This window comes from Macrobrachium nipponense, chromosome 2 (assembly GCF_015104395.2).
Source record: "Macrobrachium nipponense isolate FS-2020 chromosome 2, ASM1510439v2, whole genome shotgun sequence".
Classification (NCBI taxonomy): domain Eukaryota; kingdom Metazoa; phylum Arthropoda; class Malacostraca; order Decapoda; family Palaemonidae; genus Macrobrachium; species Macrobrachium nipponense.
Genome location: NC_087201.1, coordinates 31,532,368 through 31,555,942, shown reverse-complemented (window position 1 = coordinate 31,555,942; position 23,575 = coordinate 31,532,368). Strand labels below are relative to the sequence as shown.

Genomic DNA, 23,575 nt, shown 5'->3' with positions numbered 1-23,575 from the left:
TGGGATGTATTTTCTCTCGATATATCTAGATTAGCAAATCCATGCGCATGAATGATTTGAGGCAGTCTTCCACTTATACCGATAGCCGAGTCCTCTGTATCCAGTGCCACTTAATTCCTTGGCCATAGCAGCCCGTCGATATCGGTCTCCAGGAATTAGCGTTTTGCTGGCATTTCGCATTTTTAAGGAGCGAACGCGGTGTTACGGAGATTCACTGTACGTCTTGTAACGTCTTTCAAAGGGGGTTTTTGGACGCGAGTGTCATCATTTCGTCGCGGCTATACATACATACATACATACATACATACATACATACATACATACATACATAAAGGTAATGCAATACATACGAGGAAGAAGAAGAGTAATATGAATGTGTAAACAGACAATGAAGTTGTATGGCTATTTTATGACTCTCTCTCTCTCTCTCTCGAGGTGGTGCGTGTTCGATTCCCGCTACCGGACATCATGTTCGTCTCTTTTGTACTTGCTTGGATCCAAACTTTTCGAAGAATTCGAAAAGTCTAGAGGGCATTGTGGCTTGTACAATTGCATATAGGTATCTGATAAAAATTACAGTATATATATATATATATATATATATATTATATATATATATATATATATATATATATATATATATATATATATATACTATATGATATATATATATATATATATATATAGCATCTCATCACATCACCGTGATTCACACACACGCATTAAGCTACAAATATCCTTTAATATCTAATTCGCTCTACCTCGTAATTAATATATTTTCATATATTTAACCGAATGGGATTTTTTAGCTGATAATCATTTCGTCGGCTCCCGGGCGCGAACCTAGGAACCAAGATATCAGGACGTACAGTGAAGCGCCTTTACCAACCAAACAGCTATCCGAGGTAAAAGCGAATTAGATATTAAAGGACATTTGTAGCATAATGCGCATATACATACACACACACACACATATATAAAATATAAAAATATAGGTTAATATATATATATATATATATATATATATATATATATATGTGTGTGTGTGTGTGTGTGTGTGTGTGTGTGTGTGTTTATTGTAGCACGAAAGGAGCTATACTATATGGGAACCCAAAGTTTCATGGAAAGGCGAGAGAATATTGAAATGTCAAGATCTATCTGGAGTATGTCGTAAAACACCTTCCTGTCTCCCTGAACTCTGGTAGAATTGTTCTCTTAATCAGAAGCTTACCAAGAGGTATACATCATACATACCTCACCCACGCATAAATTGATACCCGAAAGGTTGTAAATTTTATCTGTCAGCCCGGCGGCCGCGTTTCCTTCTTAATCGGAGAAAACATTTGGGAAAGAATGGAACGTGATTGGTCGAAGGAGGCCTCCCCCTAGCTGTCTTGTCTCTGTCTTGAACTTTGACCCCTTTCATCGGCCCCATCGTCTTCGTCTCTTAACGACTTGCGTGTCTCCGCCCACCTTTTTTATGGCTTTTTGGTTTTTCTGTCACTTCAGGCGATTAGCGGAGACCATTTTCCCCTCCACTTTTCTCGATCTTGTTTGGTCTGTTTTTGGAGTGTGCATAGATACTACATAAAAGGCAAGACTCGCTTATTAGGATTGCGCGTGCTTGATTGTAAATAGCGTGTGTTGCAAACGATTCACACACACGCACACACACACACACGTGCTTTGACATTTCCAGGTGCTCTTTCTTAAACAGTTTGTTTGACCGCAACGTATTTACCCACATAATCCTCTTTATCTCAGCGTCTGGTATTGACCGAACGGTGACGGATTAACAAAAACACGAGCGTGTTAGATCCGGCAGACGTTATTTGTCAAAAGATTTTATGATATTTTGTCAGCGGTTTATCTCCACAAGACCCTTCAATCTTTTAATGCATTTAGATTAAATCAAAATTCCTTGTTCAGAACCCAGTATTGACTGGATTTCCCGACTTTTCTGCTTGTAGCCAGAGAACTTTGACATGGATCCCTCAAGATTACCTGGAATCCGGATTAAGTAGATCTTAAGGACTATAGATCTTTTTAAAGGATCCTCTCTTTGTCCGGCCGCTTTCTCTTCTTCTGCTATGATAGACTTATAGCTCAGCATGAGACTTCATTGTAGAATAAGGCCATGTAAACTGACACACCAAACAAACACAAACATCGATAAAAAAAAGAAAAATATAAATACACATATCGATGCATACGGGATGTTCAAAGATCATTTAAAACAAAATATGTTGATCGTAATGCAATGTAATGCGAAGGAAAAATTGTGATCTCCATACACACACACACACACACACACACACACACACACACACACACAAATTTTCAAAGAATTACCACCTTAGAAAGAGAGTCCGAATTGTTGTATGAACTGTTCGCTTTTCACGTTTGGTGTTATAGGAGAGATGCCAACTTAAAAACGGCACATGTGAAATTACCAAGTAACGTTAATAATGGTTATATTTATAAGCAGTTTATATACACACATACATATATATGTGTGTATGCGTGTGTATAAACTGTTTATGAATACAACCATCATTAACGCTATTTGGCAATTTCATTTGTACAATTTTGAAGTTTGTGTCAAAAGCGAACACCTCGTACAGAAATTAGCAAGGTAATTTTTTTTTAAGTTACCAATTGAAGGGGTGGAGCTGTTTTGCTGTTGTTGTTGTTGTTGTTGTTGTTGTGGGGAGGGGAGGGAGAGAGAATTGTCCTTGAGAATTGTTGTAGTACTGAGGCCAAATGCCCCCAGGGTAAAAGATGTCAGTACTTGAAAGCTTAGGATTTATGGTTTAAATGGACCCTCATTCGACTGGCTGAGGTCAGTATCAGTTCACCAGTTGACAAGTGAGGTGGTTAAATAGTGCGAGTGTGTGATGTAGTTTTTTTTTTTACTTTTTTCGCCGCGTGTTTTATCGATGCAAATCATGAGTTCCCCCGAGTTTATTCTCCCACATGAAGTGGATTACTATAATTATTGGCATTACGGGTAAGAATTTAACATTTTTGCTGTGTTTAACATCATTCAGACCCTGATCTTCATCGTGTTGCTGGCTCGCGATCTGATCCAAATTTATTCTGATTTTTAAGGAAACTCAGAGAGGAATTTACTGGTATTCTTGAAATGAGTAATAAGGTTATTTTAAGGCGAAAGTTTAACCATAATCGTGCGTCTGGCAACGCTACATTTTTACTTTTTCTGATTTTCTAGGCGTTTTTTTTATTTGTAAAGAATTATTTCATTAGCCAGTATTGTCCAGAGTGATTATGACGATTCCCGTTGCAAGGTCCAAACTCACTCTGATAGGGGGGGGGGGGGAAATGGTACAATTTCTAGTGAGGAGGGAATGTACCTAATAAAAAAAATTAATAAATGTTCCTCTCCCTATTTAGATTTTTACTCCTACTTTTATTTCGTCGTGATCTTAGTCTTAGCTGAATGGCTCTTAAAAAATAATATCGGTTATAATAATAATATTCCGCTCTGATGATGACGTCTACGAGTTCTAATTTTTGACCCTACAGACCTGCTCAAATTAGTTCCTATTCGCCTAAGGAATTTTTAAATTTGGTGGAGGGGGGAGGGGGGTGGGGGGCGGCGGGTAGGTTGGGGGTGCCGTTGGTATTACCTTCCCATAGTTTTATTCCTTCCGAAGACCTCTTCCTCCATTGCGTCCTTTGGCGTATTAGTATTCCCTTGGGAGGGCAACGCGAAGGTGTGAGCTTCGAACACTTCTTGTTTCTTAAGCATCCCTTCCTTAATTGTACTAACTGGCTCACTTCACGCCGTTCCCACCCCATTTACGAAGCTACGAACTGCCGCTATTACGAATTCGTGAATAAAGGATCTTATGGGGAAACTTCTTCCGCCGGTTTCGTGTTGAGATCGCGGCGCTATTAAACGGATCTCTCTCTCTCTCTCTCTCTCTCTCTCTCTCTCTCTCTCTCTCTCTCTCTCTCTCTCTCTCTCTCTGTACACCCGACATTTTTTTTTTCTCTGTCTCTCTATACACATATTTTTTCTCTTTTCTGTACACAGATGCGCTCTCTCTCTCTCTCTCTCTCTCTCTCTCTCTTTGTACACATATTTTTTTCTCTGTCTCTCTGTACACGTATTTTTTTCTCTCCTATCTCTTTCTGTACACAGATGCTCTCTCTCTCTCTCTCTCTGTACACATATTTTTGTTCTCTGTCTCTCTGTACATGTATTTTTTTCTCCCCTGTCTCTCTCTCTCTCTCTCTCTCTCTCTCTCTCTCTACACGGATATTTTTTTCTGTCTCTGTACACGTATTTTTTTCTCTCCTCTCTTTCTGTACACATATGCTCTCTCTCTCTCTCTCTCTCTCTCTCTCTCTCTCTCTCTCTCTCTCTCTCTCTCATTTAGACCGAGGTAACAGGCCTTCTGTCTCGGAAGTTTGGAACGGGAATTTCACCTGGACTTTGAGCAGCAGCTCACTGCAAAGGCAGTTGCTAGTAGTATACATCTGGTCATTTAACTTACCTTGGCAAAGCACTTTGAAACTGCTACTATGTCTTATAGGGTGTGACAGTTTTAAAGGAATAATTATACCTCTGTCATATATTACAGACACGAACACAAACTTACTAAAATCGTCTGCTTTTGCTTTGATTGGAAAGACTCATGTCGGTCACATGCATAATTTGAATTCAGTTCGCATTTCTTAGTATAGTGTTTTATGGGCATTTTATCTTCATAATATATATACTGGTGTTGTACAGTAAAAGACATTCCTTATTATTTTAAGAAAGGACGAAAAAACTTTTCTCATGAAATGATGGTCATTATTGTAGATGACTGATTGTATTGCACAGTTGTTATTTTTTTATGGCTTTGGTTTTCAATTGAGGAAGCACTTAGAGGAGATGAAGATAAATTCGAACTAGATAGGGAATGAAATTGAATGATGAAGGAAACTGTGTATGCAGTGCCAATATGAAATAAGAAAGGGGGGGAAGGGGGATGTTCGACCGTGGCCATGGTTCGATATCCGACAGATTCGGACAGCGAAAGGCCAGGTCCATAAATCATCTTAGTGAGTCATTCTAAATAGGTCAGTCGTTATCCCTTTTTTATGGCTGGGTTGGGGATTTTTTTTTTTTTTTTTTTTTTTTTTTTTTTTTTTTTTTTTTTTGGAAGGCCGCTTATAATCCGTATTAAGGAATTGGCGGAGAGATGTATTTGTTGTAAGGTACAGTTGTAGGTTTCAGTTACCTTTTATTTCCGTGGCTAAATTTTTTTTTAATAGATCGAATGGAAACTACACACAGAAATATTGGATTTGATCATACTGACCGTAAAGAAGCCGTTTGAACAGCCCAGTTTCAATTTCGTTTTGCGGTCCTATGTTTTTATCGAGATATTAATCTACTGTAAGTTTGGAAGGTTTATGCAGTTCGATCAAGAGAATGCTTTCACACTGACACTTATGGATGAGCCATAAGACTTTAATATTTCTTTCGTAGATAAATATAGGACCTTTCATTTCCTTCTGCACAAGATGTTCGGATGAGGTTGAAAGCAAAACTGAAGCGTGTCAGTTGTTCTTTTTTTTTTTTTTTTTTTTCTAATCCAGTACTGGGTTAATAAGTGTGTGTGTGTGTGTGTGTGTGTGAATGTGTGTGTGAGTGCAAGAGATGGAAATCAAGCCATTCCCAGGTGTTATGGACCTTTCAAAGGAGATTTACAAGAGAAACTAAAGGGTATCTTTAATCGCAGTTAATGTTTTTGACCTTCCTCTGGTTAATCCAGTACCTGGGATAATCCAAGGCAGCTGCTGTTCGTGATCTTTAATTAGATTTGCCTCCACTCTTTTGGATCCGCTCGTCAAATCTGGATACAGATTTGAAAAGCAATATAACAACATTTTAGTTCCCGCCAGAATATATAAGGCTGCAGTGATAGCCGCCATGTCGGAAAAAAAAAAATGTGAGGGTATCGAGAAGTTAAAAGGTCGTCATCACCTCATCCGAATTCTGAAAGTCTTTGGTGATAGGGGTGTCTCCAAAATGTGTGAGGAAACAAGGAGGTCATTGCGGCTATATGGATGACCCAGTATGCCTATAAAACTGGTGAATATATCAGGAGATTCTACACGACACACACACACTAAAATATTAGAAGAAACGTATTTTGAAAACGAAACAAAGTTAACAAAGTAAAAGCCAAAATCTTTCAAGTTCAAGGACTCCAGAAGCGAAGGAAGCCGAATATGGAAATTGAAAAAGAGAACTAAAGATTAGACTATAACAGAGGAGTAGCAAGAACACGAATATCATCATCTATTACAAGAAAAGGAACCCGGACAGATACCTAAGGAATAGAAATAAGATAGATCGTAAAGTTGAGGGCTATTGCCATTTATAAGGACATTTATATATTTTCGTGTAAAAAATATAGGGGTTTGTTACTACTACTGGTAACTTGAGAAACAAATTTTTTACTTTATTACTAGTTAAAAAAAAATGTGTAGGTTTAGGATTTCATTGATAGACTGGTTTTCAGACACCTGAGTCATCTCCAGCACCCAGAACCATTAAGTTATAAAACCCTTATTTAAAGCCTACTGCTTGTCTTAAAATCTATAGATACGTATATTAGGTTAACAAGACATGTAGTACATATAAACTCTAAATACTGAATGCAATGTAACAAAACTCAGCAATGGTGTTTTAACTAGCAATCAAGTAGGGCGACTTTGCTGCTGAAGTTACCAGATGTGCTAAGTAAACTCACAGAAAACTGGGAACTATTAAATAGATTATAAATGTTAAATATTTAATTACAGCATGTAATTAACATATGCATATTAATATAAAAAGACGAAATCCTCGAAGGAAAGAGAAAAAGATGGCGTTTGATAGTCTTATGCATGATTATAACTCACGCCTCGATGAGTTATATAGAATTCTGTATACCTTGAGTATGATCTCACCTTTAGCAACCTAGTGGTAGAGCCAATGCACTTTCCCAGGTTACATCTGGGTCAGTTAAACAAATAAATAGACTCGTGAGGTTATCAAAGTGTGAAGAGACACTATATTTGAATAGCAATTAACTTATCATGGGATTACAAGGTATGAGTTTTAACTCTGCCGTAAATTAACGGAATACTTAAATACCGGGTATTGAATTGAAATCAATACCTTGTAACCCAGTGACAAGTAACTCTCTATTTAGATATGAAGAAGAGTGTCTTCACATCTTTGATGACCTCGGGGGTCATTTACTTAATTGCGCATCTGGGCTTTGGTCACAGGGATGATTCCCTCTCTAGTGGACCCTTGTTCGTTTTGAAAATAAGTGGCTTCTTACGTGTTATAATTATTTTTTTGTGTTTTCTCGTCAATATCGCATAGCTCCTGCAGAATAGGAGTCTTTAGTTCTTTTTTTAAATTTTCTTCCTTCTTGCATGATCTTCATTTCAGGCAGTATTCTGGGTTGTATAGCCTTGGTGCGCAATGTTCAAGGGCTCTCTCACCTGACATACAATTTGTTCTAGGTTCAAACAGCCTAGCTATATATGCTTCACTTGCATGACTGATCACAGTATTCATTTCGGGTCTAAAGAAACTTGAGCAGTTTCTCAGATATGTTGGTTCACCGTATCTAGGTGCTTTTAAGACTGCAAGAAGTATTTTGCATCATATTCTTGCTTTTACTGGGAGCCAAGGTAGCTCGATTAGTGCCGGGGCTATTCTGTCTTGGTAACGTAATCCTTTTCTTAATCTGGCGGCTCTGTTTTGTACCACTTGCAATTATCTTAGCAGGTAGTTAATAAGATCGTAGTATGTTACGTTGCCGTATTCCAGCCTCGAACGTATGGGTTTACGAATTGCTGTTTTCATAGTATCTTCGTTTAAATATTTTCTAATAAATGCGATGTTTCTAATACGTACCCTGGGGAAGTACGTTGTCTTCACCCATAAGTTGCTAAAGGTGGAATTGGCTTCTTATTGAGGCGTGAGTTATAGACCAGGTATAAGACTATCAAACCCCGAATTTCATGTATACGAGATCACGAAAAATATGAAGATGTTATATCAGCTCCAAAGATTTTAAAACCAAAGGCAGAGATGCCAATGACCACCAACTACCATTATTAGAATCCCTTCTCATTTTAAAGAGCTTGTTCCCCAACTAAATACTACTCAGTTCCACGTCAACACCTTTATACCTCTCGTGATTTTCCACTGAAGCCGAACAGGACCCAAAACGTCACTCGGTCTTTGCCTTCGGCAATTTTTGGTAAACTTTGCTTGTAATTTTATGTTAAAACTATTTCTGTTTTTCTGAGTCTGTTTTAAATGCTCGTTCTTTCATTTTATAGCTGTGAAAATGGGACTGATATGTCTTGATTCGTCAGTTGAATAAAGTACTTTCGAAAGGGAATATATATATATAATATATATATATTATATATATATATAATATAATATATATATATATATATAATATATATATATATTCTGCTGACGATTCAACACTTATTATAAGTTTATATGTAACTTAATTGGCATGAATTTGGCAAAAATTCCTTTAAAATATCATTTTCATAACTATAAAGTAAATGACAATCATTAAAAACACACACACACACACACACACACACACATATATATATATATATATATATATATATATATATATATATATATATATATATATATATATATATATATACCACACCATAGTTTACTGGTTAGGTCACTGTGTTTGCTTTTCAGATTTTTACCTTGAGTACCTTAGTAAACACTACCCCTACTAATCCTGCCATGTATCCCGTCACAGTGTGGGACTGGGTCGTGCGCACTTCGAGAAGCAGCCCCCAAGCAACCTGAGGAAATCCAACTTCTTCCACTTCGTCATAGCCCTCTACGACCGTGCTGGACAGCCCATCGAAATCGAACGAACAGCCTTCCTGGGATTCATTGAAAAAGACCAAGTAAGTCTCACACTTGCCCTTGGGTTTATAATGATAATACTAATGAAAACAGATTAAACACTGTCATGACAGCATACTCACATATGCTCTTTATGCTCTTGGGTTGATAAAAAAAATAGATTAAACACTGTCATGACAGCATACTCACATATGCTCTTGGGTTGATAAAGAAAATTTAAATAAAAAAAAAATATAGATTAACACTGTCATGACAGCATACTAACATATGCCCTTGGGTTGATAAGAAAAATAGAAATAAAAAAAGATAGATTAAACACTGTCATGACAGCATACTCACATATGCTCTTGGTTTGATAAGAAAAGAAATAAAAAAAATATAGATTAAACACTGTCATGACAGCATACTCACATATGCTCCTGGGTTGATAGAAAATATATAAATAAAAAGAGATAGATTAAACATGTCATGACAGCATACTCACATATGCTCTTGGGCTGATAAAAAAATAGAAATAAAAAGAGATAGATTAAACACTCATGACAGCATACTCACATATGCTCTTGGGTTGATAAAAAAATTGAAAAAAAAAGATAGATTAAACACTGTTATGACAGCATACTCACATATGCCCTTGGATTGATAAAAAAAAATAGAAATACAAAAAATAGTAAAAGATAGACTAAACGATGTCATGATAGCATACTTTGAGCATGTTTGTTTCAGTTTATTCAACTTCATCGCACCTGTGTTGTGACGCCAGTTTTAGTATCTTATAATAATCAGTCAATCACCCTTTTCTCGACTGCATTACTTAATTTCAACTTCGTTTTCTCTGGTTGTTCGTGTTTTGTACGTTTTTGGTAAACGGATGGTGGACGGTTTGGATTTTATAAAATCCTGGAAGCCTTTTTATATACATAAAATTTTTTAATACTCTTTGATTTATATTAGAAGCAGAGAGAGAGGAGAGAGAGAGAGAGAGAGAGAGAGAGAGAGAGAGAGAGATTGATTCGTCTTGGTACTGAATCTGCCTCCTCAAGGCAGGCAAGAAGGAAGGAAGGAAGGATTCCCTCAAATTTATTTCCAATAAATGCCATTCAAATGCCAATCTTGGATCGCCTCGATCGAAGTATAGTTACTTACTTGATGCGTCCATTGTATCGGCGCCGTTCTCATCCTCATCCTGTCGGTGGCATTTAAAGACGCCTTTGAAGGTTGAAGGAGGAATTCCTCCTCGTCAGGGAGGTATTCATTGGCAGGGTTTCCTCATTTTTTGATGAGCGCGGAAGTATATTCGAGAAATACGATGACAGCGAAGTACATCATTTTTAAAATAATGTTCGTTTTTCTGTATGGTTATTTATTTATTTTATGAAAGGCTATCTAAGTTTGCCAAATGAGCCGTGCGTTTTAGTACGTCAGCAAAAATACGATGCACGTTAGTCAGGTCTTGAAAAGATTATGTACAATGTAGATACTATAGAGATTTGATTGATTTTTCTGCCTCAAGTAAAGTAACTTTGATGGTTTTTGTACCTTTGCATTCTGGAGTTCCTTGAAGCAGTTTACGTAACAGAACCAAACCGCCAAGTTCGGAATTTTCACGACACAACGTATTAGTTATCGAGAGACTATTTCACACGAAATTATTTCACTTTTTTTTTTTTTTTTTTTTTAGCAGCTTGGTTTTATGCCCAGCCCTCCACAGGGATGGTTTCCTCTCAGACGGGCATCTTGTACTTTTTCCAAAATAAGGGGCTTCTTATTTTCTAATTGTCTTTTGAGCTGATTTTTTAAAAATAACTTTTGCTTGCTTGAAAGATACGGACCAGCTCGCACACACACAGACACACACATTCACAAAAATAAGGTGCTTATTATATATTTTCTAATTGTCTTTTCAGCTGATTTTTTTAAACCATGTCTTTTGAACTGATTTTTTAAAACCAACTTTTGCTTCCTTGAAAGATACGGACGAACTCGCACACACACAGACACAAAAATAAGGTGCTTCTTTTATGTGTTCTAATTGTCTTTTGAGCTGATTTTTCAAAACTAACTTTTGCCTCCTTGAAAAATACGGGCGAACTCGCACACACACAAACACACACACATACACAAAATTAAGGGGCTTCTTATATATTTGCTAATTGTCTTTTGAGCTGATTTTTCAAAACTATCGATTAAGTTTACTCTAGAATTGGAGAAAGACAATTGACATGGATCCTTTAATAACACACTAAAAGGAATGTTAATAAAAAATGGCCCCAGGGAAAGCAACAACATAATATATAAAATGTATGGACTGCCCCTCTTTTTATCTCGGACAATCGAGCAAGGGCTTAGAAGTAAGATTAAAACAGCATAAATATTCTATCAAAACTGGGCAAACATCTAATGCAATAAATTAGATTGGTAGTTCGGTAATTGCAAGATCAAAAGATGTCTTATCACGAAATCTTTTAGAATCTGCCATTATACAACTTACTTCCCATTGAAATTTTAATATTGGTCGTGACCTGTTTCATTTAGACCCTTGTATTTGTAACATGTTTAAGAATAACCTCAAAGATATAATTACTGACTTGAATACAAGTTAGTTGCCTAATAGATATTTTCTTTGTATACATGTATGTATGTTTAATATGTTTTGTGAATAAGTTTTTGTTTACCAAAGATCTGAATGTGGTCAGGATCCGACCTTTATAATCCTTTAATTGCCTTGTCCCTGTGTCTGAGCACTTGGACTTAATCTTTTTGTTCTTAATGTTCTTAAATTGTATCCATGTTTATGCTTGTTTGGAAAGGTTACTCATTCTCCAGGTGTGTTGGATTCTAGGTACTAATCTCCTTATAATCCCTATCTGTCACTTATACGACCTTTCCTTGTACTCTCAGTGTCTCATGTAAGTCAGTTTGTCTGCTAAGAAAGGACGTTGAGTCGAAAGATCTTGCAGTTACTCCGTTGTTTATCTTTCCTTCGTGGCTTATACCTTTATTTATGCATTTATCACGTTCCAAACTTTCGTGATTCAGTTATATATTTATATTGATCTAGGAATATATGTTAGTCGACTGTAACTCAACTCTTAGTGAATGGGTAAGGCACGGACGGGCCCAGCGATCACACATTACTTAATTCGTCTTCCATTGTGCCACCTTCCTTTGTTTTTCCGCGTTGCCTTTCTAACTTGAGCTAAACACGATGTAAGCACAGTAGAGCTTCCGTGGCAATGCTGATATCTGCTGGTTATTAAAAGTGAGGAATGTATCCCAATTTGAATACGAAATGATGATTTTTTCCACATCTCTTTCATTTAAATTCCGTAGGGAAAGCCAAACTTAAGTTTCAGTTTTCTGAAGAAAATAACTATTGTGCCGGCTTCATCCGTCTGTCCGCCCTCATATCTTGAAAAACTACAGAGGATAGAGGGCTGCAAATTGGTGTGGTGACCATCCACCCTCCAATCATCAATCATACCAAATTGCAACCCTCTAACATCATTAGTTTGTATTTTAGTTAAGGTTAAAGTTAGCCTTGGATCGTGTATCTGACAGCGCGCTCCGATGGCGTGGGGACGCAGCCTCACTCTACCGCATCTGGGAAGCAACTGAAACGCTACTTTATAACGCTGTACAGGGAACGCGATTGCGCAGGAGAAACTTCGGCGTGTTTTGTACTTTTTTTTTATCTTAACTTGTATTCCTAGATAGTAAATCCTTTTTGATAGTATGTTGTAAAGGGAAGAATACTATTTTTATCGCTACATTTTAATGAGGAGTTGTGTTTCTAAAATATACGTACGTTTCTCTGTCTGAAAATATTTCGATTTATAACGTGTCAGCAAATCAGGTCAGCTTCGTGTGACCTTTTCCCGTTACAGTGATAGATAGAAAGCTGACATACCACTCGGAATTATTCGATACTATAATAACAGAGAGAGAGAGAGAGAGAGAGAGAGAGAGAGAGAGATGAGAGAGAGAGAGAGAGAGAGGTCAATTTTGCGCTTGTCAATGGTTGTGATAATCCGAGAGAATATTTAACTGATTTGGCGATATTTGTATTGATCCTAATTTTTATCCGTAGGTATATACTATATATATATATATATATTATGAGGAATTTATAGTTTTCACGAAGAGGGACCCACGCCTTGGAGCTAATTCATCCTTATTCCAGACCAGCAGTTTACTGGTCCGATTTTTAAAAAAGCCCCAACCCTAACACTTCTTCCCCCCACCTCCCCACCCTCCCTCTCCGCACCCCCTTCCCCCCCCTTCCCCCCCCCCGGGGGTGGGATACTCGACCTGACCAATGGGGTAGGGCGTGGAGGTCGCTCACTCACACTTAGACCAGATAATGACTCTGGCCACAATTACCTCCAATGATTATGCAATTACGAGTGGGGGATAACTCTTTACCTGCTTATTATAAAAGCAAAATCACTGGTACTCCAAAATTACCTTCTCTCTCTCTCTCTCTCTCTCTCTCTCTCTCTCTCTCTCTCTCTCTCTCTCTCTCTTCGTTTCTCACAATCCAGTCCTGCGAATCTGGTTGGTTTTGAGGTCTGTTGGCTCTGAGAGGAAATAGAATTTAGGTTTTTTTTTCCTCAGATTTGTTTCGGGATATTATGTACTATGGTCTAATGTATGCAGTTTTTTTTTATCCACTAGGTATATATATGTATGTATAAATATATATATATATATTATATATATATATATATATATATATATATTGAGTGTGTGTGTGTGTTTGATTTTAGATCATGCAAAATTAAAAACGCGGTGATCGTATGAACAAAGTTACAGCTTCGAGGGACAATTAAAACACTGGAGATACAAAGTACTTTCGTATTGTTACCCATACACGGTTTCAGTTTTCCCTTCGTGGGTGTAACTTTGTCAGTATATAATATACACAATGTGTCTCTTTCTGTGTATGTGTGTGTGTGTGTGAATGTGTATGTGTGAGTGTGATGCGCGCGTGAATAATGTTTATCAAGGTTTCACCATCCTCTCGTCATTACAAGTTGCTCACCATCACACGGACGCTATTTACCCTTATTATTATGCGTATTTAATTGAATGAGATAAAAGCTTTTACCGCGGTTCATAAAAGAGAGCTTAACGAGCGATAAAATCTACAGTTAACATCTTTCCCGATGTGATATTAAATAAACCCGACTGTGAAAATTACACCTTCGGAGATAATGAACACGAGAGGGGATTTGAAAGTAGTCAAAATCGAAAAGTAATTGGGTATTATAACCGAGGACAGGGAGAGAGAAAGAGAGAGAGAGATTGCATCCCCCTTGGAGTGGCGCGCGGCCGACCATATACTTCCCCCATCTACCGGCAAGTAAGTCAACTAGTTAATTACGGCTAAATATGTTCATTACGTAGGAGTACGGGTCGTATACATCATTGTTTCATCTCGGGTATTAAATTACCCCGGCTTCGTTATTAAATCGAGTTTGGAGTGTTTCGTTTTTAGCTCTGATACGGCCTCGTTTAGCTTAAAGAGGCGTACGGCGAGATTTGAGACTCTCTCTCTCTCTCTCTCTCTCTCTCTCTCTCTCTCTCTCTCTCTCTCTCTGTACTTTAGCCGCGGTACCGACATTGTAACATATTCCAAACCTCTTGAGGCCAGTAAGTCTCTGATTCTTCTTCAGAGATAAGGATTTAGTTGTACACGGGTTAAGAAAAAAAGACAAAAAAAATCTGAATGTCTGTTGTATGAGAGAGCAGCTGTGTGGAAGATATTATTCCCCCACATCCATAACACCCCCTCCCCCTTTTTTTATTTTTGTTATTTTTGGTCTTTCTTGTTGGTATTATGTTTACATGGGAGGTAAACATGGTTTTTCTTTCCTTTTCATGTCCATGTAAGATAAAAACCAAACTATGATAAGTTCAAGCTAGATAATCATTGTTTTTTATAATATCATTGTTTATCTATTCTTAATTCCATTGGAGGTCATATGTCCTAATATTAAAATAACTCTATACTGCTTGCATTTATCCATTCTTAATTCCAGTGGAGGCCATATTTCCGAACATTAAGACAATTCTATTCCCTACTATTAAGACAATTCTATACTGTTTGCATCAATCCTTAATTCCATTTGAGGCCATATTTCCGAATATTACAATTCTATACTGTTTGCATTTATCCTATCTTTAATTCCATTGGAGGCCATACTTCTGAACATTAAGACAATTCTATACTATTTGCTGCATGTTGTCACGCGTTAAATGCTTCTCTTTTTTTAGTCACGCATTAAATGTTTTTCTTTTTTCTGCATTCCAGGAGCCGGAAGGACAGAAAACCAACAATGGCATCCATTACAGACTACAGCTGCTGTATGCAAATGGTAAGATCTCTTCCTTTGTATCCCTCGTAATATTAGACGATTTGTATATTGTTCTCTCGGTCTCATTAAACGACGTCGAAATATTGTCATTCTAGGCTAAAATGAACATTTTTCTCACGATTGTCATTATGAATGACGAACTGAACATTGATCTATACTCCAGAATATAATTCCAGGTGATGTCTAGAAGCAAATCATAGCGTGATTTAATATAGTGCAACTAATACTATCTCAATAGTAAGGGTTTAGATCAGTGGTTCCCAGCTCCTTTTTTTTTTTCTCGGGGGCAGGGGGGGTTGGGGTATGCCCCACCTAATCTCTCCTAAAATTCTGATGCCTCATGTGGTGATATACTAATAATTCTAATTTTCACGTGGAGGAAGCCTAAAAGTCCATTAATTTAGTTTAAACATTTACGAATTGCCCCCTTAAAAATTACCCCCCGCCCCCTCCCCCCAAATAGGGAGTACACCCCACGTTGGGAAACACTGGTTTAGATGACACCTTGAGCAAGTTAGCACGGTCAAGTCCAGTGTCAATATTCTTTGCTCATTTGTTAATCTGACTCCTTTTTCCATTGCTTTTACAATTTTCACTTACTCGGTGAGTAAGCCTACAAACTACTATGGTGAAGTTAGTGTTGTTGTTCTTGCGGTTGCTCCTGTTTGGGGTAGGAAAGATCAGAAAAAGGTGTTTCGCGTTGAGTTGACGATACAGGAATTTTATGATAGGATATTTATGATTTATTTATTAGTATGTAAAGAATAAATAATGTGCATGTTAAACAGTACAGAAAAAAATATTTCTAATGAAATAGAGCGTATTCATCTCAATTTTCGTTGGTGAAACGACGTTCTATTTGACCGTAGATTTAGCACGTGCCCTGAGTAAGCTGGAGGTCGGAATAGGCCTTGTTCATACTTCGTTCACTTCCATGTTAACTTGTACATTCGCACAAATTCATTTCCAGTTGGTGTCCTCTCTCTCTCTCTCTCTCTCTCTCTCTCTCGTGATCTCTCTCCTCTCTCCTTCTCGCCTCTCTCTCTCTCTCTGTCTCTTCGGTCTACGTCTTTTCGGAAGGCTGTGTCGTCGATATCTGGAAGACAGCATCTCTCTCTCTCTCTCTCTCTCTCTCTCTCTCTCTCTCTCTCTCTCTCTCTCTCTCTCTCTCTCATGGGCAGCACATCTACTAGGTATATCGCCATCACTTATTTACCGCAGTTCCTGGTGCATTAACTTCGACTCGATCAGTAAAGTTGGAGGCAAAGGAGAGGAAGAGGAGGAGGTTTGGGGGAGGGGGGGGGGGAGGTTGAGGAATCTTGGGTGCCAGATGTTTCATCCTGTTGCTCAATTTGAATCTGATTGATTTAACGACGGGTTCCAAATATGACCTCTGCAGCCAGGAACTTATTATTATTATTTATTATTATTATTATTATTATTATTATTATTATTATTATTTATGGTTAATTAATGATGCAACCACCCTTTTCATTATTATTATTATTATTATTATTATTATTATTATTATTATTATTATTATTATTATTATTATTATTATTATAGGTCCGTGCAACGTATTGGCCACGTTGCAACCGAAATGATAATAGCTTCTCAAACTAGAATCGAAGGAACTTGAGAAAAGTATACGAAAAGTATTTTCTCAGACTCTTACTTGGAAGTTTCGGGTCCATAAGTAATTGCTTTACATTTCGCGTGAAACAAACAAATGCCTCGGTCCCTTTCGGCAGTTTATTTCTGTTCATTTCTTATCCTCCTGAGACCTTGTCCCGTTTTTCTGTCCGCGCTCAGATCTTACGAACTACTGAGGCTAGAGGGCTGCAAATTGGGATGTTGATAATTTACCCTCCAGTCATCAAAAACATACCAAATTGCAGCCCTCTAGCCTCGCTAGTTTTCATTGTATTAAAGGTTCAAGTGAGCCATAATCGTGTTTCTGTAAACGGTATACGACAGGCCACCAGAGGGACGTTGTTAAATTTTCATGGGCCTCGGCGCATTGTTTACTTGTTTTATTGTCGTAGTAATTTCTTTGTATATTTTTTTGAAAAGCTAAACTGAAGAGAATTTTGGACACTCAAACAGTCATCATAGAAATATTGGTCACATAAGGCGAGTTCCAGTGAATTTGGAGTTCCAGGTTTCACGTCAGTCGTTCAGAGCCATAAATGAATGAATGTATGACATCGGTTAGCCACAGTAAAAGTTAACGTTGAGCAATTAGTAATTCACATTTTGAGTACCTTTTTTCAGTAATTCACATTTTGAGTGCCTTCTATTTTTTTTAAGTAATTCACATTTTGAGTGCCTTATTTTTGTCAGTAATTCATATTTGAGTGCTTTTTTTAAAGTAATTCACATTTTATTTTATTTTTTCCAGTAATTCACATTTTGAATGCTTATTTTTTTTGTAATTCACATTTTGAGAGCTTGTTATTTTTTTCTATTTTATTTTATTTATTTATTTTTTTGTACTTCACATTTTGAGGGTCTGTTTTCTTTATTTTTTATTTTATTTTATTTATTTATTTACTTTTTTTAGTAATTCACATTTTGAGCGTCTGTTTTCTTTTTTTTTTCTTTTTTAATTTTATTTATTTACTTTTTTTTAGTAATTCACATTTTGAGGGCCTGTGTTTTTTTTTTTGTTTTTTTTTTTGTTTAATTTATTTATTACTTTTTTTTTTAGTAATTCACATTTTGAGGGTCTGTTTTTTTCTTTATTTTTTATTTTGTTTTATTTATTTATTTACTTTTTTTTAGTAATTCACATTTTGAGTGCCTGTTTTTTTTTTGGGGGGGGGGGGGGGGGGGGGGGGGGGGGGGGGGGGGGGGGGGGGGGGGGGGCGTGGACCCAGTTTGCAGCCCTAATAAGACATTTTATACGTGAAGCCTTAGCACTCTTAAGTTACTTCACTTGTTTCACTTTTTTCGGTTTTATATCCATCTCTCTATAGCGAGGCGGACCCTTGTACTTTTTCAAAGTAATTTGCTTCATGTATTATCATTTTCCTTTAACGTTTTCTCGTCAGTATCGTAGCTCCTGCAGAATAGGAAGAGTCTTCAGTCCTCTTTCGAATATGCTTTCTTCTTGTATGATCCTCGAACCTTACATATTATGACAGTACTTTCTCTCTCTCTCTCTCTCTCTCTCTCTTCTCTCTCTCTCTCTTCTCTTTCTCTCTCTCTCTCTCTCTCTCATCATTTTGAGAAAGGGTTGATGCACTACACGAAACAGAGATCACTGACAGTTGGTTTCTCTCGTACAATCTTGTATCCTTCATTCCTTATGATTTATTCATTTATCATCTCTTTTTAGTCACCTTATTATTCCTCTTTGCTCATTTTATTTGCACTTAGAAGCATTCCGGGTTGTAGTGGTTGTAGTGCATCATAACATCAGTTAAGATTCCACGTCAAATTATTAGGATACATAATTATGTGGCTCCAGTTACACAGCATCATATATACGTCACAGTCACAAGGGTCTCTCTAACCGAGGCAATGGAGTAGCACAGTCAGGTCTGGTGATTTTTTTTTAAGAAGAAGAAGAAAAAACTTCGAAACGTGTGTGGCTAACTTCCTTAAGCTTGTGGAAAACAAATTATCTTCGAGGCAGTAAATTCAAAGTTTGGCATGCGTTGAGAGGAGAGAGAGAGAGAGAGAGAGAGAGAGAGAGAGAAGAGAGAGAGTTTTCTCATTTGGAGGAATGGCGTTTGTAATATGCGTAGTAAGTGTTTATGCAAGCGTTTGTGTACATTTATCTATACGCTCGTCACTCGACTACACTCACCGTATGTGTGTGTGTATTCGCGTCCTTTGGACAGACTAATACGTCAGCCAGAAAAAAAAGACACCTAAAAACAGAGCTTTGCAAGACGTAGAATTCGTATCATCATCATCATCATGTTTGTTAATGGATGGTTTAAAGTCCATTGTTCGCTTGAAACGTTCATTTAAGAGGAATTAAATTTATGACGTTGAATTTATAGACTCTAGAGGTGTTTGTATCGTGTGGATGCTTTCAGATGCTCAGTATAGTTTCTTAACCCTTCCCTTTCGCCCGAAGAGTACTGATTGCATTTACATACGTGATGAATAAAATTATGGCAGATGCAAGGAATGGATGTGGGTTGGCAAGTATATGTAGGTGTTTGAAGAAAGAGCACGAGAGAGAGAGAGAGAGAGAGAGAGAGAGAGAGAGAGAGAGAGAGAGAGACTGTCAGTTATCTGTATGATTCCTGCAGCGTATCAAACCCTTCCTCAAAATAATGAGAGAGAGAGAGAGAGAGAGAGAGAGAGAGAGAGAGAGAGAGAGAGAGAGAGAGAGAGAGAGAGAGACTGTCGTATCTGTATGATTCCTGCAGCGTATCAAACCCTTCCTCAAAAATAATGAGATAGAGAGAGAGAGAGAGAGAGAGAGAGAGACTGGTTCGTGCAGTGTATCAGTCCCTTCCTCAAAATAATGAGAGAGAGAGAGAGAGAGTACTGTTACAATCTGTAAGGTTCGTGTAGTCTATCAACCCCTTCCCCAAAATAATGGTACTACTTATTTTTCCTCTGTTAACTTCAAGCTTAGTTTCACAACCCTATATACTTCTGCATGTGCTACTTACCCATTTTCCATGGAGTATGTTCTCTTATTGCCCTTTTCGGAAAAGAAATTGGACGCGAATGTCCATGTGACAAGTGCTACGTGATAAATTGTTCTCTCCTTCAGCCTTACATCTGAATTCTGTTGAGGGGGACGGAGTCTTTTACAAATTGGGAATTACCGAGCGGTAGTACTCTGCCTATCGAGTCATTAAGGCTTTAGACTCTTCTACTTTCTTTTAATGTTTTAGGTGGAAAACAGATAACAGATTCTTGGTCGTGTAGGCCTGTTTCCTTTGCTTTTACTGCAACGCTTTGGACCATTCTCTTGTAGTGGTCACTTCTGCAAATTCGATCAAGCAAAACAGTCTTATTTATCTAGTGTCTTTTTAGTATCTGTCTCGACAGATTTTCCATCCTTTCTCGTACTTCTCAGTGGACAAGGAACCTGTCGGCCTAACAACAAATGTCCTCTGGTTTGTTCGTTAACTTTATTTGATTGACAATGTTTTTGAATCGAATGGGATTTACATATCACATTTCTTCCTCAAAGCGCGACACTTACTCTCACGCTAGCACGAATCCTTTAAATAAAGGTTATTCTTCCAGTAACATCTAATAGATTTGTCTTATTACGTTTTTCTTACTGATTTTCTTTCCAATTTGCATTCGTATAATCATGACGACGCTTCTTCAGAGTTTCTTTTGAGTATTTGCGGTCGATATCATGTCGATATCCTGTTAACACAGAAACACATCTATTTTACGTTAAAACCTGGTTCTTAGAAATACATCTATTTTACGTTAAAACCTGGTTCTTTCAATCTGAATATCGTCAGTTCATTGAATTTTATATAATTTCGCATCCAGGTTATTGTCTTGGAGGTATTTAATCAAGTTTCGCTTGCTCTTTGGTTATATTATCAACGAAAGAAACCGCTACCCTGTGTATAAATCAATTTGACGATCTTTACTTCTCAAAACTGTTCAGCAAAAAAAAAAAAAAAATTAAAAATCTCTCTCGTATTGTAATTTTATAGTTCATCGTTAAGGGGAATGAAAACTGTAGTCTGCTGGGTGAGCGAAAAGAAAAATAAAAAAATAAAAAGAAAAACAAGATCTTTCTCGTAATGCAATTTTATATGATAAATGCGCCTTTGATTAGCGAAATTCAGCTGATGAATGACGAAGTCAAAAGGAAAATCTAATAGACAGTTGTGAAGGAATCATCGAGTAGTAAACCTGAGCCAACTTTTGCCTATACTGGTATGAGAGAGAGAGAGAGAGAGAGAGAGAGAGAGAGAGAGAGAGAGAGGTCTCCTGAGACTTAGGTAGGAGGGAGGAAGGGAGGGAGGCAGATGAGAGAGAGAGAGAGAGAGAGAGAGAGGGGAAGGAGGGGAAGAAAGGGACTGAAACGAGGGGAAACACAGAAAAAGTGTGGCTAGGGTGGAAGTCAAGAGTGTATATAAGTGTGTTGGTACCGATGATGGAGGAGTAATGAACATAAGAAGAAAAAGATACTTTTAATTTTCTTTTTATTTTTTTTTGTGCGTGTGCATTTGGAAGTAGGAAGAATTATTAATAATAAAGATAAGGGCAGATTGGAAAAAAAAAATTAAAGTTGGTGGTATTGAAAGTGATAAAAGAAGGTAGCGAATGCGCGTATATTTTTTGCGGGTTTAGTTCGTTTGTCTGATTGAAAATTCACACGTGGTAATTGGGTGCAAGCACAAACACACACACACACACACTATATATATACTTTATATTATATAATATATAATATATAATATAATAATATATATATATTATATTATTTATTATTTTATAATATTAATATTATATATTATATAGTGTGTGGTTGTTTGTTTGTTTGTTTGTGCTTGCACCCAATTACCACGAGTGAATTTTCAAGCAGACAAAGCAACTAAACCCGCAAAAAATATACGAGCATTCGCTACCTTCTTTTATCACTTGCATATATATATATATATATATATATATATATATATATATATATATATATATATATATATATATAAATGTGTGATGTGTGTGTTTGCTGCCTGTTACTCTACATACATTCTCCTGTGGATTCTCTAACCTTCCTCGTCTTCGTAATGACTATTGTGCCATACTGTCTCTAGTCAGCAGCCTTTACTTTTTATGAGTTGGGGATCTTCTTTATGGATAGACTGCGTATATAAAATGTTCTTCTCCTCGGTATGTGAGACCTCATTCACTTCGGCCTTACAGATGGAGCTGTAAAAGACACATGCAATAAGGCTCTGTCTTAATGCCACGAACACTATTCTACTCTGCTCTCTCTCTCTCTCTCTCTCTCTCTCTCTCTCTCTCAAACACATCAAACACACACACGCACATACACATACACATTCGCGCTATCTTTACTGCCCGAATATATATATATATATATATATATATATATATATATATATATATATATATATATATATCGGGAGATACAAGTATGCTAGTTTAAGAACGTTTGAATTGGTATTGTTATTAACAGCATAAAACATCGCTGTACTCTTCCGTTCTTGTTCCTTCTTGACAAGTTTGATTTCGTCTCCCTTTTACCCAATTATCTCGGGACATGAAATACAACACCCTCCCCCCCGGCCCCCTCTTTCATAATCGGTGGTCAAGACAGCAGCTTTTGCATGAGAGATTTTAGTATAACTGGCAGTATACGAATCGTTACTCAACTTTCCCGTTCGTATCATTGTTGTGCCTTTTTGTCGATCAATGTCATCCGGTCTCCTGAGATGCTCGCAGATTTTGACCTCACTGGAATACGTGTCAGGTGGTTTTGAGTTGTGTGTGTGTGTGTGTGTGTGAACTGTGCCAGGTTAGGTAGAGACAACTAAGCCATTCTGAATAAACACTATACACAAACACACACACACGCGCGCGCATAGACATGGAAAAAAGCTGAAACATCACATTTTTTTAAGGTATATGAAACATAACCATCAGAAATTTCTATTTGCTTCCCTTTTGCCTCACGCTATTCTATCTTTCCACTGGGTCTCTCTACAGAGGAGGATTCTTGCCTTCGTCTTGTTTCGTCGTGAAAATGTATTGGGGTTCTTTGGCGCTTTGAGTAATTTCATCTCTCAGAACGAAATGGTCGGAAATCAAACGACTTGACGACAGATAACGTGAAAGCGAAGTCAGGGTCGTGCGTGGATCGGTTGAACCCCTGGAAGTTCTGCACTGTCTTTGTCGGGCGTGTTCCTTTTGGCCAATATTTTCTGGCATCAGAAGACAATTCAAATTTGAGGAAATTTATACTATGTTTATATTTGTCATGCTTTTCCCCCCAAGGATGTCTTTTAAATGTTGTATTTATTGCAAAGCTACCTCTTTTCATTCTATTCGTCTCATTGTTGAGGATGCACATCCACGCATACGTGTTGGGTATCACGGTCACCTCGCGTCTATCGCTTCTGGATTATGTCTATGTGGCGATAGTCTTTGCATGAATACCTTGTCTTATATAAGGTCACTCGTTACTCAACGTCTTGCTCTCTGCGATGTGCTTAGTCATGAAGATAAATTGCGAGAGAGAGAGAGAGAGGAGAGAGAGAGGAGAGAGAGATGGTTGCAACTG

The 23,575-nt window shown here is 37.3% G+C and overlaps 1 protein-coding gene across 5 annotated transcripts in view; it reads left to right on the top strand.

Annotated features, from left to right (window-relative positions):
* Window positions 1-23,575, top strand: part of LOC135220510 (transcription factor collier-like) — a 229,596-nt gene that overhangs the window by 17,998 nt on the left and 188,023 nt on the right. For 4 of the 5 annotated variants that reach the window (XM_064257657.1, XM_064257658.1, XM_064257659.1 and 1 more), the window contains exons 2-3: window positions 8,832-8,985; window positions 15,261-15,324. In XM_064257657.1, coding sequence (XP_064113727.1) covers window positions 8,832-8,985; window positions 15,261-15,324 — 218 coding nt within the window. Of the gene's footprint in view, window positions 1-2,858; window positions 3,011-8,831; window positions 8,986-15,260; window positions 15,325-23,575 lie in introns of those variants that run through there. The other variant, XM_064257660.1, reaches the window with a different exon arrangement.